Source organism: Rana temporaria, chromosome 1 (genome assembly GCF_905171775.1).
Source record: "Rana temporaria chromosome 1, aRanTem1.1, whole genome shotgun sequence".
NCBI classification, from domain to species: domain Eukaryota; kingdom Metazoa; phylum Chordata; class Amphibia; order Anura; family Ranidae; genus Rana; species Rana temporaria.
In genome coordinates this window covers 585533170-585552620 of record NC_053489.1, presented here as the reverse complement: position 1 = coordinate 585552620, position 19451 = coordinate 585533170, and the positions used below count along the sequence as shown (strand labels likewise).

At 42.1% G+C, this 19451-nt stretch overlaps 1 protein-coding gene across 6 annotated transcripts in view; it reads right to left on the bottom strand.

Moving 5' to 3' along the window:
• Window positions 1–19451, bottom strand: part of ATP8A1 (ATPase phospholipid transporting 8A1) — a 308603-nt gene that overhangs the window by 56784 nt on the left and 232368 nt on the right. For all 6 annotated transcript variants that reach the window (XM_040335011.1, XM_040335010.1, XM_040335017.1 and 3 more), the window contains 4 exons: window positions 14923–14987; window positions 13391–13563; window positions 6089–6272; window positions 1142–1252 (listed from right to left, as the gene is read on the bottom strand). In XM_040335011.1, coding sequence (XP_040190945.1) covers window positions 1142–1252; window positions 6089–6272; window positions 13391–13563; window positions 14923–14987 — 533 coding nt within the window. The remainder of the gene's footprint in view (window positions 1–1141; window positions 1253–6088; window positions 6273–13390; window positions 13564–14922; window positions 14988–19451) is intronic.

The following is a 19451-nucleotide window of genomic DNA, read 5'->3' as shown; positions in this document are numbered from 1 at the left end:
GTACTAAAGGTTGCCGTTTGAGGAAATTGATTCAGGAAGTTCATTGTAGGAACTGCTTTGACAGGAATCGGGCCAGCATTATAAGGGGGAAAATAGGGGAAATTGCCCCAGGCACCCCTGACAGAAGTGGCCTCACTCTATACATACAAATTATATAAAACAATAAAAAAAAAAAATATATATATATATATATATATATATATATATATATATATATATATATATATATATATATATATATATATATACACATATACATATACATATATACACACACACACACACACACACACACACATACATACATATATACACACACATACAAACATTCTAAAATGTACAATGAAAAATAAATAGTTTATTAAATGTATCTTGGGAAGTTACATTTTGCCAGCCATCATCTGTAAAATTCAGGACCACACAGAGCACTGTGTGTGTGGGTGCAACCTTAGAATGATGTTGTAATGACGAATGTAAACCAACTTGTGTGTAAGGGGGCTTCTGAACCTGACGTGCCCCCCAAAGTCTAAATCTGCCCCTGGGGCCAGTTATAGGACAACACTAACCCCACCCTAATCATTCTTCTCTTCTGTCCTTTAACAACCACCTGTTACTTGTATTACTAAATACAGCTGTCAATCAAGTGATGGGGCAGGACTGGGAGAGAAAGCCCATTGGACTGTGCAGCGACAGATTCTGCTCGTTGTACAACATATAGAGCGTAGTCACATACTATAAAAGGAGGTGTGGAACACCAATGACCACCCACGGAGCTGTCCAGCCTGCAGAGATCAACTAGAGCTCAGAGTCCCAGAACATACCAAGTGTCCATGCAGCAGCTGGGGGAACATACTGAAACAACCCCACAATACACAGTTTTGCCGATTTACATTGCATTGATGATTTTCAACATTGCATTTTTTTTGTGTTTGCAGTGAAACAATATAAAGACTTCATTTCTTCTAAAGATGTCAGCAAGTTTAGTTACAACTAGCGCATGGGCACCAGATAATCAAGGCCTTCTTACCCAACAAATCCTATATAATTACAAGGTGGTAAAAAGTCAGAGCAGAATATGACAAAACAGCTAAATTCTCCATGCCGGAGGTCAAATCACAGGCAGTTGAACATTAGCACCTACCTCAATTATATAAAGCACAATGTTCTTGTAAAAGCAGTATAAAATACACTTGGAGACCCTGTTGTAGTTCCAGGCACCATGGACCAATAGCAAGTTTTTCAAATACTTAAACTAAAGAAAAGACACAGAATACAAAAATTAATATTGAGTAATTCTAAATGACAGCATAATCTGACCTCATAATATTTTTGCCTCAAAAATGTATGTAAAGCCAAAACTTTTTTTTTTTTTTGCAAAGAGTTGGGAAGGGTTAAAACTAATTTTGGATATTTCCCTGTACTTCCGATCCCAAAAATTAAACCAGAAGAGAGAATAAATCACTACAAAGTGGGGGTCATTTTCCCTCGGGCAGTTGTGACCAAACGGGTCTCATCTCCTGTACCAGAGACTATGCAGAAATTTTGGATTTTCCATCATGTTTAGTGTTGGTGATCTGGACAAATAGAGAGGGGTAAATCTATTTTTGAAATACACAACCTGCAATAATCATAGTAAAAACCTTACATACAGGCATACCCCACTTTTAAGTACACATTGGGACCCGAGCATGTATGTAAAACGAAAATGTACTTAAAGTGAAACAATACCTTTTTTGACTTGTAGTGGGTAGTGGGGGGTCAGGGGCTGTAGTGGGGGTGTTAGGAGCTGTAGTTAGGTCTCAGGGGCTGTAGTGGGGGTGTCAGGGGCACACTGGAACAGGGCCGGCTATGCTCTCTGAGCATCAGCTCCTTCTATTGCGGCTGCCAAATGTCTGTACAGTGCTTGTAAGGCACTTTACATACACTTGTGGGTATGTCCTTACTCGCGAGTGTATGTAAAGTGAGTGTACTTAAAGCGGGGTATGCCTGTAGTTTCTAACTCTTCTACATTCTTTCAATGGAAAAAAAAGGGTATATATATATATATATATATATATATATATATATATTTCATTCACACATATATTTTAGATTTTGTGTATATATTACACACACACACACACACACACAGTGTATATAAAAAGTCTACACATTTCTGTTGAAATGTCAGGTTTCTGTGATGTAAAAAAATGAGAAACTGAAATCTTTCATGTGAAGGCAAGTAAAAATAAAATAAAAATATGGTTGCATAAGTGTGCACACCCTTAAACGAATACTTTGTTGAAGCATCTTTTGATTTCATTACAGCACACAGTGTTTTTGGGTTCGAGTCTACCAGCATGGCACATCTTGACATATTTGCCCACTCTTTGCAAAAACACTCCAAATCTGTCAGATTGCGAGGGCATCTTCTGTGCACAGTAGAGCTGGGCGATTTTTTCCCCTAAAAAAATCTGCAATTTTTTTATAAAAAAAAAAAATCGATTTATGATTTGAATCCTTTTATTTTTGATGGACACTGCGCCGGCCTGAGGAGTTGCAGGCAGGAGTTTTTAGGCGAGGCCGTGGCACCGGCCTAGTCCGTGGTGGCCGACCTTGAGGCCTTTTCCCAGGATCGCAGCGGATTGACTTCTCCCCTGCACACCCCGGCGAGGTCACCAAGGCAGGAGGGACATTGACCAGTATTTGTAACTGTTCATAATTCCCTTTACCTTGACTAAGGCTCCTGTTTCAGCTGAAGAAAAACAGCCCCAAATCATGATGCTACTACCACCATGGTGTTCTTTTGGCGATGTGCAGTGTTTTTGCGCCAAACATAAGTTTTGGAATTATGGAAAAAAGTTCAATCTTGATTTTATCAGAATGTTTTTTTGCAAAATTTAGCCGGGCTTGGATGTTTTTCTACCCCACGCTACCCCATAGCTCAGACATATGAAAAATACGGGAGATTGTTGTCACATGTACCACATAGCCAGTACTTGCCAGATATTCCTGCAGCTCCTTTAAATGTTGCTGTAGGCCTCTTGGCAGACTCCCTGACCAGTTTTCTTTTAGCCTTTCCATCAATTTTGGTGGGACGTACAGTTCTCGGTAATGTCACTGTTGTGCCATATTTTCTCCACTTAATGACTGTCTTCACTGTGTTCCATGGTATGGAATGCCTTGGAAATTATTTTGTACCCTTCTCCCGATTTACAATGAGATCCTTCTTTTGAAAGTTCTTTGCCGACCATGGCTTTAGCTGTAGGATTCGACTAAGAAAATGTCAGGAAAGACCTACTAGAACAGCTGAACTTTCTTTGGGGTTAATCAGAGGCACTTTAAGCCCAGGTTCCCACTGACAGCTGGAATGAAATCTTGCAAGTTCAGCTGAACTCTCATGATTTCATTCCCGCATTTCAGTCCCAACTTTGGGGGGAGATTTCAGAGACATCTGTGCTGGTTGCTGCACAGATGTCAATATAAAATTGCACCCCAAAGTCGCCAAAAGTAGTACAAAAACTACTTTTGGGAATCAGTGTGGTGTTGCGCCAATTCGAACGGTGCCATTACCCATAATTGCCACCGATTTGACCTGTCAAATTGCATGCCAAATCACTCCAATGTGAACCAGGGTTTAATGATATCAGGTGTGTACTGAGTCCTATTTAACATGATTTTGGGGATGTAGTTATAAGAGGATGTGCACTCTTATGCAGCCACATTATTTTGGTATTTTATTATTACCCCCCCCTCCCCCCACCCAAAAGATTTCAGTTTGTTTTTGTCTCATTTGTCTACAGCACAGAAACCTGACATTTTAACAGGTGTGTAGAATTTTTATAGTGTGTGTATATATATATATATATATATATATATATATATATATATATATAGGGAGTGCAGAATTATTAGGCAAATGAGTATTTTTACCACATCATCCTCTTTATGCATGTTGTCTTACTCCAAGCTGTATAGGCTCGAAAGCCTACTACCAATTAAGCATATTAGGTGATGTGCATCTCTGTAATGAGAAGGTGTGTGGTCTAATGACATCAACACCCTATATCAGGTGTGCATAATTATTAGTCAATTTCCTTTCCTTTGGCAAAATGGGTCAAAAGAAGGACTTGACAGGCTCAGAAAAGTAAAAAATAGTGAGATATCTTGCAGAGGGATGCAGCACTCTTAAAATTGCAAATCTTCTGAAGCGTGATCATCGAACAATCAAGCGTTTCATTCAAAATAGTCAACAGGGTCGCAAGAAGCGCGTGGAAAAACCAAGGCGCAAAATAACTGCCCATGAACTGAGAAAAGTCAAGCGTGCAGCTCCCAAGATGCCACTTGCCAACAGTTTGGCCATATTTCAGAGCTGCAACATCACTGGAGTGCCCAAAAGCACAAGGTGTGCAATACTCAGAGACATGGCCAAGGTAAGAAAGGCTGAAAGACGACCACCACTGAACAAGACACACAAGCTGAAACGTCAAGACTGGGCCAAGAAATATCTCAAGACTGATTTTTCTAAGGTTTTATGGACTGATGAAATGAGAGTGAGTCTTGATGGGCCAGATGGATGGGCCCGTGGCTGGATTGGTAAAGGGCAGAGAGCTCCAGTACGACTCAGACGCCAGCAAGGTGGAGGTGGAGTACTGGTTTGGGCTGGTATCATCAAAGATGAGATTGTGGGGCCTTTTCGGGTTGAGGATGGAGTCAAGCTCAATTCCCAGTCCTACTGCCAGTTTCTGGAAGACACCTTCTTCGAGCAGTGGTACAGGAAGAAGTCTGCATCCTTCAGGAAAAACATGATTTTCATGCAGGACAATGCTCCATCACACGCGTCCAAGTACTCCACAGCGTGGCTGGCAAGAAAGGGTATAAAAGAAGAAAAACTAATGACATGGCCTCCTTGTTCACCTGATCTGAACCCCATTGAGAACCTGTGGTCCATCATCAAATGTGAGATTTACATAGAGGGTAAACAGTACACCTCTCTGAACAGTGTCTGGGAGGCTGTGGTTGCTGCTGCACGCAATGTTGATGGTGAACAGATCAAAACACTGACATAATCCATGGATGGCAGGCTTTTGAGTGTCCTTGCAAAGAAAGGTGGCTATATTGGTCACTGATTTGTTTTTGTTTTGTTTTTGAATGTCAGAAATGTATATTTGTGAATGTTGAGATGTTATATTGGTTTCACTGGTAAAAATAAATAATTGAAATGGGTATATATTTTTTTTTGTTAAGTTGCCTAATAATTATGCACAGTAATAGTCACCTGCACACACAGATATCCCCCTAAAATAGCTAAAACTAAAAACAAACTAAAAACTACTTCCAAAAATATTCAGCTTTGATATTAATGAGTTTTTTGGGTTCATTGAGAACATGGTTGTTCAATTATAAAATTAATCCTCAAAAATACAACTTGCCTAATAATTCTGCACTCCCTGTGTGTGTATATATATATATATATATATATATATATATATATATATATATATATATATATATATATATATATATATATATATATATATATATATATATATATATATATATATATATATATTTATTAGGCAGCAAATAAACATGTTGTTCCTGAAGTTGATGTGTTGAAAGCGGGAAAAAAAAATGGGCATTGTGGTTTGGTGTGTATTGGGCTGCACAGCCACAGACTGGTCAGGGTGTCAATGCTGACCCTTGTCCACAGCCAAAAGCACCTACAATGGGCATGTGAGCATCAGCACTGGACCACGGAGCAATGAAAGGAAGTGGCCTGGTCTGATAAATCAGGTCTTCTTTGAAATCATTTGGATGGCTGGGGGCATGTGCGTCATTTACCTGGGGAAGAGATGGCACCAAGTGTAGTATGGGAAGAAGGTAAGCCGGCAGAGGCAGTGCGATACTTTGGAAAATGTACATGCCTCAACTAGACAAGACCGTTTTGGTTGTAAAAGCAGAGCCTATTCAATATTAGGTGGGTGACCATAATTTGTGTGTGTGTGTGTGTGTGTGTGTCATAAGCATGCTTTAAAAAAAAGCCCTGGTGCAGCACAACATAGTTCAAATTGGTTATAGTAACTATCTTTTGTTTATAAGGTTGTACCTGTGCTATGGAGTAATCAGAGGAGTTTGCAGCTTGTAGTCCTTCATTCCCACTTATACCAACACCAACGTGGGCAGTCTGAATCATGCTGACATCATTCGCTCCATCGCCAATAGCTAGAGTGATAACTTTCACTTGTTTCTTTACCATGTCCACAACCTCAGACTTTTGAAGGGGGGACACCCTGCAATAATACAATAGAAACAACCCCATGAAAAATACAAGAGATGATGTACTCCTAACCAAAAATAAAATGTTCATACAAGTACATAATGCCCGTTTTGAAACTTGACAGCATTGCTCAAGATCAGCTCTCTGTGCAAGATCCTCTAATAACACTGTGCTCCTAGAAAACCTCATCCGGAGCCATAGTTTTATGCCAAGGATCCCTAACTGTTCCCGATGAGATTATGTATGCGAAGGTGGCCAGGTACTGGGACTAACAATCTACTGCGGACACAGTGGTCATGGGGTGGGAGGGCAGTTTATGCTGCTGGAGAGGGCACAATGATGTACATGATTGTGCCTACACATGCTGCTCCGCCGCAGTAGAATTATTGTGGCCGGTTGGCAAGTGGTTAAAACCCTGCTCAATCAGAGCTTCTATTAAAGTATATGTTGTGCACATACAACATACAATTATCTTCTTTTTGAACAGTTAAAATATTTTCCTACTTTCCAATAATTAAAATAAAAAAAACCCTTGCTGAAGCAGAAGCACAGATCACATTTGTCTACATGTCTAGGTGCAGACACGCCCTTCTAATGAAATGTAGTGATTGTATTTGTTAAGTGACAAATAATATATTTTATTCCACAAAGCACAAAGAAAAAAAAAAAAAGGTTCAGCAAGAAACCATGTTTTCTATAAACTAAAATATTGTGCGTGTAGTTTTCCCAGAACAGAAGCAATAAGGTTTCATAAACTCCTTTCAATGTAAACTGTTGACGCTTTTCTCTACAAAACCAGCGTTTCATTTCAAGTTCTGCTGGCAGTTTAATAACTTTCATGTAAGTATACTTAGGACTCATTACACTGTGGTAACAAGCATTCTGAGAGGCACCCCATTGCACCTTCCCAGTGCAAAGCATTGCAATGCTTAAAATGCTGAATGCATAGTTTTTTGTGATGCTTTAGGAAGCATATTCAAATGATCCAACAGGTGTTTAACACACTACAGTGGACCAAGCTGGAGTGAACGCATCCTAAAGGGTAAAAATGCCTTGAAGTGCATAAAGGGAATATAGGGGATGGTGTTCTAAAACTGGAGAGTGCTAAATCTGGAGCAGTTGTGCATGGTAGCCAATCAGCTACTAACTTCAGCTTGTTCAATTAAGCTGACAAAAAAACCTGGAAGCGGATTGGTTTCTATACAGAGCTACACCATTTTGCACTCACTACTGTTAGTAAATTAACCCCACAGTTAACAAATTCAGTGCTTATGTTGTCACTCCTGCACAGCTAGACGAATGATAAAAAAAAAACTCATTGATAGTAACCTGGTGTTCTGGGAACCCAAACTGCTCACTAGAGATGAGCATTGAAGTCCTCCAAACTCATCTCTAGCCAAATATCAAAGTCACGCTCTAATTAGTCCAATCAGGTGCGGGTCAAGACATTCACCACAGTGCAGCGCATGCAAACAAAGGGGTAAGCTGCTGGTGATGTCACTGCCCTTATATGGGCGCATATTTAGACAATATTCACTTAAGGGCACTGACATCTTCAACATCCTTACATGTGCTGTGGGAAGGGAATGAATTAAAAAAAAGCACAACTTCTGTTTGGATAGAGGGAAGTTCCTAGGGCACCCAAACTCATCGCTACTGCTCACAGATTTGTATACTGGCAATGGGTTCCCAATAACCCCCCCCCCTTAAGTATTGGGTTAATAATGTTACTGAAATGCGCAGCGACATATTGGAGGTAGAATGTGCTGTGCCATTCATTGTAAACAGCGCCCCAGCGCACTACAGTATACAATAGTGCAAAAGAGCACACCACAAAGCACATACCAAGGGTTGGGATGCAATCCAATGGGGGGGGGGGGGGGGTTGGGGTTGGTCAGCTGCCCATTTAATTGGGATGCCTCAATTTGTGACATAATCTGTGAATGTCGTGCAACGATCTGGGCAAGTCTGAATTGGTTTTCAATGAACAAGTCAAAGTAGTGACTTTCATACTCTCCCCCCTTTCCAGCTTTATTTAGAAGCCTCCATAAACTTTTAAAGTGAAATAGTCTGAAAAACATCTTCTGAGCTGTGCTCTTCACTGAAACCCCCAAAAACTGTATAGATCAGTGCTCCCTGCAAAAAAAAAAAAAGAAAAAAAATATATAATTTGGAAAATACAAAACAAAACAAAACTAAAAATAAACAAAAACAAATAATGTGGTTACATAAGTGTGCACACCCTCTTATAACTGGGGATGTAGCTGTGTTCAGAATTAAGCAATCACATTCAAACTCATGTTAAATAGGGGTCAGTACACACCTGTCATTTAAAGTGCCTCTGATTAACCCCCAAAAAACAAAAAAGTTGAGCTGTTCTAGTAGGTCTTTCCTGACCTTTTCTTAGTCACAGCCTACAGCAAAAGCCACGGTCCTCAGAGATCTTCCAAAGAATCAGAGAGATCTCACTGTTAAAAGGTATCAGTCAGGAGAATTTCCAAGGCATCCCATACCATGAAACACAGTGAAGACAGTCATCATCAAGTGGAGAAAATATGGCACAACTATGGCATTACCAAGAACTGGATGTACTTCCAAAATTGATGGAAAGACTAAAAGAAAACTGGTCAGGGAGGCTGCCAAGAGGCCTACAGCAACATTAAGGAGCTGCAGGAATATCTGGCAAGTACTGACTGTGTGGTACATGTGACAACAATCTCCCGTATCGTTCATATGTCTGGGTTATGGGGTAGAGTGGCAAGACAGAAGCCGTTTCTTACTAAGAAAAACATCCAAGCCTATGAAGTCTCCCAAAAGCATGTGGGAAAATGTGTTCTGGTCTGATGAAACCAAGGTTGAACTTTCTGGCCATAATTCTAAAGGATATGCTTGGCGCAAAAACAACTCTGCTCATCACCAAAAGAACACCATACCCACATTGAAGCATGGTGGTGGAAGCAGCATTATGCTTTGGGCCCGTTTTTTCTTCAGCTGGCACAGAGGCCTTAGTCAAGGTAGAGGGAATTATGAACAGTTCCAAATACCAGTAAATATTGGCACAAATCCTTCAGGCTTCTGCTAGAAAGCTGAACATGAAGAGGCACTTCATATTTCAGAGTGACAACGACCCAAAGCACATATCCAAATCAACAAAATGAATGGCATTGCCAGAAAAAGATTAAAGTTTTGGAATGGCTCAGCCAGAGCCCAGACCTGAATCCGATTGAAAATCCGTAGGGTGGTCTGAAGAGGGCTGTGCACAGAAGATGCCCTTGCAATCTGACAGATTTGGAGTGTTTTTTGCAAAGAAAAGTGGGCAAAAATTGCCAAGTCAAGATGTGCCATGCTGATAGACTCATACCCAAAAAGACTGAATGCTGTAATAAAATCAAAAGGTGCTTCAACAAAGTATTAGTTTCAGGGTGTGCACACCTCTGCAACCATATTTTATTTTTTTATTTTTACTTCTCTCTACCTAAAAGATTTCAGTGTTTGTTGTTCAACTGAGTATATATATACACACACACACACACAAAATATGTGTGTAGGGTTCAATAGTGAGTTGGCCCACCCTTTGCAGCTATAACAGCTTCAACTCTTCTGGGAAGGCTGTCTGCAAGGTTTAGGAGCGTGTCAATGGGAATGTTTCTTCCATTTGTGAGGTCAGGCACTGATGTTGGACGAGAAGTTTGGGCTCGGTGTCTCCGCTCCAATTCATCCCAAAGGTGTTCTATCTGGTTGAGGTCAGGACTCTGTGCAGGAAAGTCAAGCTCCTCCACCCCAAACTCGCTCATTCATGTCTTTATGGACCTTACGTTGTGCACATGTTCAAATCTGAAAAAAAAGGTGTGGGGTTGTTTTTCAGGGGTTGAGCTTGGCCCCTTAGTTTCAGTGAAGGGAACTCTTAAGGCGTCAGCATACCAAGACATTTTGGGCAATTTCATGCTCCCAACTTTGTGGGAATAGTTTGGGGATGGTCCCTTCCTGTTCCAACATGCCTGCGAACCAGTGCACAAAGCAAGGTCCATAAAGACATGGATGAGTTTGGGGTGGAGGGACTTGACTTACCTGTAGCTAAACCCGATCGGACACCTTTGGGATGAAGGAGACCGAGTCAGGCCTTCACGTTCAACATCGGTGCCTGACCTCACCAATGGGCTTCTGGAAGAATTGTCAAACATTCTGACAGGCACACTCCTAAACCTTGTGGACAGCCTTCCCAGAAGAGTTGAAGTCATTATAGCTGCAAAGGGTGGGCCAGCTCAATATCGAACCCAACGGACCAAGACTGGGATGCCATTAAAGTTCATGTAAAGGCAGGCGTCCCAATACTTTTGACAATATAGAGAGTCTCTTTCTCTCACTAATATCTATCTATATATGTGCTGTCCTTTCCAAAGACTTAGATGGACGCCCAGTGATACAAACAGCTTTGTTTACATACCCTGGCAGAATTTATAAATTTCTTGGCCATTTTTCAGAGACTATAAATGATAACACAAAAACATTTCTTTCACTCATGGTTAGTGTTTGGCTGAAGCCATTTATTATCAATCAACTGTGTTCACTTTTTTGAAATCATAATCGCAACATAAACTACCCAAATGCCCCTGGTCAAAAGTTTACATACCCCAGCTTTTAATACCTTGTATTGCCCCCTTTAACATCAATGACAGCTTGAAGTCTTGTGGTATTTGTGGATGAGGTTCTTTATCTTCTCAGATGGTAAAGCCACCCATTCCTCTTGGCAAAGAGTCTCCAGTTCCTGTAAATTCTTGGGCTGTCTTGCATGAGACTCAGATCGCCTCTCCAAAACCTTCACTTGATTCTGCTGTAGCCAATGACAGGTCGACTTGGCCTTGTGTTTTGGATCATTGTCATGTTGGAATGTCCAAGTACGTCCCATGAGCAGCTTCCTGGCTGATGAATGCAAATTTTCCTCCAGTATTTTTTGATAACATACTGCATTCACCTTGCCATCAATTTTGACCACATTTTCTGTGCATTTGTAGCTCACACATCCCCAAAACATCAGCGATTCACCTCCGTGTTTCACAGTAGAAATGGTGTACCTTTAGGAGAGGAGTCAACAAGGCCTATGATTAATGTTGTAGTATTTATGGTTTTGGCCAAATAGCAAAATTTTGGTCACATCGCTCCAAATGACTTTTGTGCCAGAAGATTCGAGGCTTGTCTCTGTGCTGTTTGGCATATTGTAAGTGGGATACTTTGTGGCATTTACGTAGTAATGGCTTTCCTCTGGCGACTCAACCACGTAGCCCATCTTTCTCAAGTGCCTCCTTATTGTGCATCTTGAAACAGCCACACCACGTTTTCAGAGAGTCCTGTATTTCACCTGAAGTTATTTGTGGGTTTTTCCTTGCATCCTGCACTATTTTCCTGGCAGTTGTGTCTGAAATTTTAGTTGGTCTACCTGACCGTGGTTTGGTTTCAACAGGGCCCCTCATTTTCTACTTCTTGATTAGAGTTTGAACATTGCCGATTTTCATTCTCAATTCCTTGGATATCTTTTTATATACCTTTCCTGTTTTATAGAGTTCAAATACCTTTTCCCGCAGATCCTTTGACAATTCTTTTGATTTTCCCATGAATCAGAATCCAGAAACGTCAGTGCAGCACTGGATGAAAGCTGCAATGGTCTGTCAGGGTTCCAGAAATGTATTGACTTTTTATACACACACACTAATTACAAGCAAACAGATCACATGTGAGGATGGTGACCTTTATTAGCCATTCAAACCCCTTTGTGTCAACTTGTGTGCATGTTATCAGGGCAAAATCACCAGGGTATGTAGACTTTTGAAAAGGGTCATTTTGGGTAGTTTGTTGTGATGATTTAAAAAGAGTAAACACAGTTGATTAATAAATGGCTTCAGCCAAACACTAACCATGAGTGAAAGAAAAAGGTTTTGTGTTATCATTCATATTCTCTGAAAAAAGGCCAAGGAATTAAAGGGGTTGTAAAGGTAAATGTTTTTTCACCTTAATGCATCCTATGCATTAAGGTGAAAAACATCTGATGGTACCGCCCCCCCCCCCGTTTTACTTACCTGACCCCTCGAAAGTCCCGCACGCGTCCACGTGATCCTCTTCGGTTCCCAGCCTGGCCGTTGATTTGCTAGGCTGGACGGATTGATAGCAGCGCAGCCATTGGCTGGCACTGCTGTCAATCACAGTGGATGACGCGGCCGTGCCGGGGCCGAGTGATACAGTATCACGGGGGCGCGCTCGCAAAAGCTTTCCACAATGCGAGCTCGCTTGCATGAAGGGGTTAAGCTTTTGCGTGGAGGACATGAGACAGCCGCAGAGGGACACTAGAAGACAGGGTTAAGGACACTCTGTGCAAAACGAGCTGCACAGTGGAGGCAAGTATAACATGTTTGTTATTTAAAAAAAAAAAGTTTGCCTTTAGTGTTCCTTTAAATTCTGCCAGGGTATGTAAACTTATGAGCACAACTGTACATACCACAGTCCATTCTGAAGATATTTTCTGGAGCTCTCCTTCATAGGGACTTGTACTGAAAAATATAAAAGCTGCCAAGGTGAACTTCCTTTCAAAAATGCTTGTTGCCTGACTAACTCAATAATACAAAACAGGCATGCAGCATGTGAAGTCAGAACCTGTAATCTGCATAGCTACTTGCAGAGACTCAAAGCACAAAAGCCAGGCAGCTAGCATATTCATAATGAGAGGTCGGCAGAGAGAGCCTATGTGCTTTTTTATAACAGGTTTAGTTTAGGGCATCCAGGTAATAAAAAGGAAAAAGCAGCGCAAACACAAGAGTGCATTAAAACCCACATACTGAAAAACCACAAAAATATGTAACATTTCATGAGCACTGATATGCCCTGAGGGGTAAGAAAATATTTCATGTGAAGGTGGAATAAAGTATTTTCCAAGTCGCACATTGCTTCCTGTCTAGTAAACCAATAAAAGAATACTGTTAAGTGCAACTTTTTAACCTCCTTTGGCCTTAAAAGACAATTACAGCAGACAAAAGATCACAGAGTAACAAATTAGTATTATTTTATTTCTGGGCAGATATACATCCTTGTTATTAGTAGGATCTTTCAGTTTCCCTGGTCCCTAGTTAGGGAGAGCAGATTTACCTGCAGCAAATGACAGCTTTACATGACAGGGCCAGGTCCAGGAAGTACTGCCTCACTCCAAACGTCAAGGCATATTTGAGGGACTTGCCATCAATAATTAAGGCAAAGTCATTCTCCTTTCTGAGCGCGTCTCCAAGATTACCGCAGTGGTGACTTAAAATTTCACGCGTGGACTGTATAGGGAAAAAAAAAAGCATGAAGTTCACTTTCACATTAGTTACAGTGTCAGAAGTAAACAAAGTTCAAACTGTACACATAGTCAAAGGGTAAATGAAGTACCTCAAAAATTCTCAGGTGCTAACCAACTGGTCTTAAAAACATTATTATATTTTAATCAACCAGTAATTGTGGAACCAATTATGAGCTTTCTTTCGGTGGTATTTGATCACCTCTGCGGTTTTTATTTTTTGCCCCATAAACAAAAGAACAGCGTAAATTAAAAAAAAAAAAGACAATATTTTTTACCAATATCCCAAACTTTTTTTTTTTTTTATATATATATTTTTTTTTTCCTCAGATTAGGCAGATATGTATTTTTCTACATATTTTTGGTAAAAAAAAAAAAATGCAATAAGCGCATATTGATTGGTTTGCGCAAAAGTTATAGCGTCTACAAAATAGGGGATAGACTTATGGCATTTTTATTATACATTTTTTTACGAGTAATGGTGGCGATCTGCGATTTTTAATCAGGACTGCGACATTATGTCGGACAGATTGGACACTTGACACATTTTTGGGACAACTGACAATTTTACAGCGATTCGGGCTATAAAAATGCACGGATTACTGCAAAAAATTCACTGGCAGTGACGGGGGTTAACACTAGGGGGCGATCAAGTGTTAACTGTGTTCCCTTTCTGTGTTCTAACTGAAGGGGGATGGGACTTACTAGGGGAAATGACAGATCGCTGTTCCAAGGCAACCTATGCCCGGAAGTGGGAGCAAATACCTGGATTACACAGGTATCTGCTCCCTCCTTCCCCCTGAAAGGTGCCAAATGTGACACGGGAGGGGGGGAGGATTCCGAAAATGACAGATCGCTGTTCCAAGGCGACCTATGCCCGGAAGTGGGAGAAAATACCTGGATTACACAGGTATCTGCTCCCTCCTTCCCCCTGAAAGGTGCCAAATGTAACACGGGAGGGGGGGGGGGGGGAGGATTCCGAAAAGCGGAAGTTACATTTTTGGGTGGAACTCCACTTTAACTAGACCAAATCACATCTGTCACAATTTTCAACATTTGAAGTTAAAACATCAGAGGAAAAACAAACATACAATAGAACACAAGCAGCCATTGCCGATTCTTCAGAAGAGAAATTTGGTATTCACTTAAAAGTCTGGATCTGTAAATTTTTTATTTAAACCATGCGCCGCTCCTATAGATCATGCCAAGTTGATGAGGCCAGTATAATAATTCTTAATCTAAGGCTTTGCGTGTAACTGGCCAAACGAAATATGTAGAAGGAGCAAACTAAATCTGCTTCACACACAAGACACAAGCTTGGCCACACATGACAAGACATACTTACATCAAGAGATCCTTCATTAATAACAATTAAGCCCATATTTTTGGTCAGTAGTCTGCATGAATGTCCTATTGAAATAAAACAGAGCAGTTCAGAATTTTTATTAAAAACATGTTTTGTTACAATCTTTGTTATAAACACACATAAAAAAAATTCCAACACAAAAATGGCAGTATAATCTAAATAATATTGGAATTTGTTGAAAGGAGGCAATGGGTAAGGACTTTTCCTGTGGTGTTCTCTGGCATGATGGAGATGTTAGATTAGCATAGCATTCCAAACAACGTTTATTACTAAAGCCCCGTTCACACCTTTACAATTTAATGCAAGCTTTGTAGAGCAAAGGTTTCATAAGAAGCAATGTTATTCAATGATGCCGTTCAGATCTATGCTGAGCAGTGCAGTTTGAAAAATAAGGCACTGTGCATCTTCATGTACTATGATGTTAAACAGAATAATGAAAACTATGTAAATGCACAACAGACGTTAAAAAAAAAAAAAAAAAAGAAGAAAGAAGAAAGGAGAGAGATGGACACGAGCAGGCTGAAAAAAAAAAAATGGACACCTCAGGTCGAAGCCGCTGTACTAACAATGTTAGTAAAGCGAGGTCCCCTGCTGATCTATTGTGTTCTGACAGAGGGGTACCCCCGCCAGAACACTCCGGTCAGCACCCTCAATGCTTTGTGCACTGGTCCGAATCATTTGCTGGAGGGGGGATTATGGTGTGGGGTTGAGGTTGGCCCCTTAGTTCCAGTGAAGGGAACTCTTAAGGCGCACCTCTATAGATATGGTTTCTAAAGGTTTACTAAACCATCACCCTTATGCTTGCATTCCCTACTATCTTTGTTTCTGGCAGTTAGATGTTTGCAGTTAACTGTGATAGCTGATGGCAGGGTCTTGCTATAAATACACCTTCACATCAGCGTTTTTTGCAGAATTGTCAAGCTGTGAGGTTGAGTTTGTCAAGTAAGTCCATGTCTATATTACCTGCTTTAATGATATTATGAAACACTATCCTTTAGTGGATTTCTATAGATATAGCTTTTACGTTTACTAAACCATCACCTCTATGCTCGGATACTCCCTAGTTTGGATTTAGTTATTTAAACTTATTTGTTTATGTTATCCTCTATATGAATAAATACTAAACAGAAAATATCATTATATTGATATATATTTTTTGTTCCTTAACCACTTAAGCCCCGGACCAATATGCTGCTAAATGCCCAAAGGCGTTTTTACAATTCGGCACTGCGTCGCTTTGACAATTGCACGGTCGTGCGACGTGGCTCCCGAACAAAATTGGCGTCCTTTTTCCCCCCACAAAATAGAGCTTTATTTTGGTGGTATTTGATCACCTCTGCGGTTTTTATGTTTTGCGCTATAAACAAAAATAGAGCGACAATTTTGAAAAAAATTCAATATTTTTTACTTTTTGCTATAATAAATACCCCCCAAAAACATATATAAAAACATTTTTAGTTTAGGCCGATACGTATTCTTCTACCTATTTTCGGTAAACAAAAATCGCAATAAGTGTTTATCGATTGGTTTGCGCAAAATTTATAGCGTTTACAAAATAGAGCGATATTTTTTTTACTACTTTTGGCGGCGATCAGCGATTTTTTTCGTGACTGCGACATTATGGCGGACACTTCGGACAATTTTGACACATTTTTGGGACCATTGTCATTTTCACAGCAAAAAATGCATTTAAATTGCAGTTTGGGAGTTGACCACAGGGGGCACTGTAGGAGTTAGGGTTCATCTAGTGTGTGTTTTCAACTGTAGTGGGGTGTGGCTGTAGGACTGACATCATCGATCGAGTCTCCCTATAAAAGGGATCACTCGATCGATACGCCGCCACAGTGAAGCACGGGGAAGCCGTATTTACATACGGCTCTCCCCGTTCTTCAGCTCCGGGGAGCGATCACGATGGAGCGGCTATAAACGAATAGCCGCGCCGTCGTCCCGGATCGCTCCCCGCGGGAATCCGCCCGCCGCACGCAGCGGGGGGGGGGGGGGCGACGACAACCCCCCACCCGCTAGAAGGCAAGGACGTATATATACGCCCTTCTGCCTGTCCGTGCCATTTTGCGGACGTAAATAGTCGTGCGGTGGGCGTTAAGTGGTTAAAGTGGATGTAAAGCCAAAAAATATTTTTTTGTTTGATGTCACAATGTAAAGAATAAGATCATCTATGCCCAGTCTTGCCACACAGAGTTAATCCAGCTCTTATTCTCTACATTGTGACATCAAAAAATAAATAAAAAATGTGGGGGTTTACATCCACTTTAACATAATTCAATCCAATGATGATATAGTGTATATATTTGATCTAGCCCCCCCCCTCTTCCTTTTTTCATATAATATTTAAATAGTTTTACAAATACTTAAAAACTTAGAGGTTAAAATTAAGGCTAGATTAATCCCTATAGTAATGTCACATCTTTTTCTATCCCTGTAGTAATACAGTGTACCGTTTGACAGCAGACATTATTAGGTCTGTTGCGGATCTCATATAATCAGGTACATATACATATATAACCTTTCATTATCCTTTATTAACATATAAACTGTTATTGTAGCAAATTATTACTCTTTGTTTATACCATTTAGCCCTATTTGGGTACAATCTATTATTTCTATTTATTATCTTATATATTTTTAGGGACCTCCATCCCAGTATATCTCTTCTGGCTGATCCACCGGCTTCTCGATCTTTGGAATCATTTCTCCCTAAGGGCTGTTTCACACTTCAGTTCAGTTTTTTAGATCAGTTTTTTTTTCCATCAGTTGATCCGTTTTTCCATCAGTTTTTCATCAGTTTTTCCATCCGTTTTTCCATCCGTTTTTTTTTTTTTTGGGGGGGCTTTTTACATACAGTGCCTGCCGCCGATAATGTGTTTTTAGCACGACGGCATCGCGCTGATTCTCGGCGACAGGGTGCCGACATCTCGCACTCGCTGGAATAGTAAAAGCACATTCCAGCAAGCACGTCATAGAAGCGACGGGAGATCCGACTTGGATTCCCGCCAATTCTACACGTGTGCGGCATTTGGTATGAATCCTGAGGGGAAGGTCCCCGCCGGATTTTAAATAAAAATCCGGCATGGGTTCCCCCCTCGGGAGCATACCGGGCCCTTAGGTCTGGTATGGGTTGTAAGGAGACCCCCCCCTACGCCGAAAAAACGGCGTAGGGGTCCCCCTACAATCCATACCAGACCCGTATCCAAAGCACGCTACCCGGTCGGCCAGGAAAGGAGTGGGGACGAGCGAGCGCCCTCCCCCTCCTGAGCCGTACCGGGCTGCATGCCCTCAACATGGGGGGGGGTTGGGTGCTCTGGGGCAGGGGGGGGCGCAGTGCGGCCCCCCCCACCCCAGAGCACCCTGTCCCCATGTTGATGAGGACAGGGCCCCTTCCCGACAACCCTGGCCGTTGGTTGTCGGGGTATGCGGGCAGGAGGCTTATCGGAATCTGGGAGCCCCCTTTAATAAGGGGGCCCCCAGATACCGGCCCCCCACCTTAAGTGAATGGATATGGGGGTACATCGTACCCCTACCCATTCACCTGGAGGCAAAAAGTTAAAGTTAATAAACACGACACAAGGGTTTTTAAAATAATTTATTAGTCTGCTCCGGAGGCCCCCCCTGTCTTCTTTATTAGCCCTTTCACCAGGGGGGGCTTCTTCTTTGACGTCTTCGGGTGGGGCGCTCTTCTTCGCCGCCGTCTGGTTCTCTTCCACCGCCGTCTGGTTCTCTTCCACCGCCGGGGGGGTCGCTTTTATAAAAGCGCCCCCCCGGCGGGTTTCCTCCGACGTCTTCGGCGGGGGGTGGTGTGCTTCTTCCGCTATCCGGGGGTCTTCTCTGCTCTCCGGGGGTCTTCTATGTTTGCCGCTCTCCGCTGTTGACTCGGCGCACCCCGGTTCTTCCTCCCGCTGTCCGGTGCCTTCTCCTTCAGCGCTGAACGTCTTCTTCCGTGCCGTGACGTCGTCTTCTTCTTCTCCCGATGTTGACACGTCGCCTCTTCTCGCTGCAATGACGGGTGCGCGGCTTGCATCGGACTTATATAGGCCTCACAGTCCCATCATGCTCCGTACCTACCCATGTGATACCTACCCTCGTGGGTAGGTACCGGAGCATGATGGGACTGTGAGGCCTATATAAGTAAGATGCAAGCCGCGCACCCGTCATTGCAGCGAGAAGAGGCGACGTGTCAACATCGGGAGAAGAAGACGTCACAGCACGGAAGACGTTCAGCGCTGAAGGAGAAGGCACCGGACAGCGGGAGGAAGAACCGGGGTGCGCAGAGTCAACAGCGGAGAGCGGCAAACATAGAAGAAGACCCCTGGATAGCGGAAGAAGAAGCACACCACCCCCGCCGAAGAAGTCGGAGGAAACCCGCCGGGGGGGGGGGGGGGCGCTTTTATAAAAGCGACCCCCCCGGCGGCGGAAGAGAACGAGACGGCGGCGAAGAAGAGCGGCCCCCACCCGAAGACGTCAAAGAAGAAGCCCCCCCTGGTGAAAGGGCT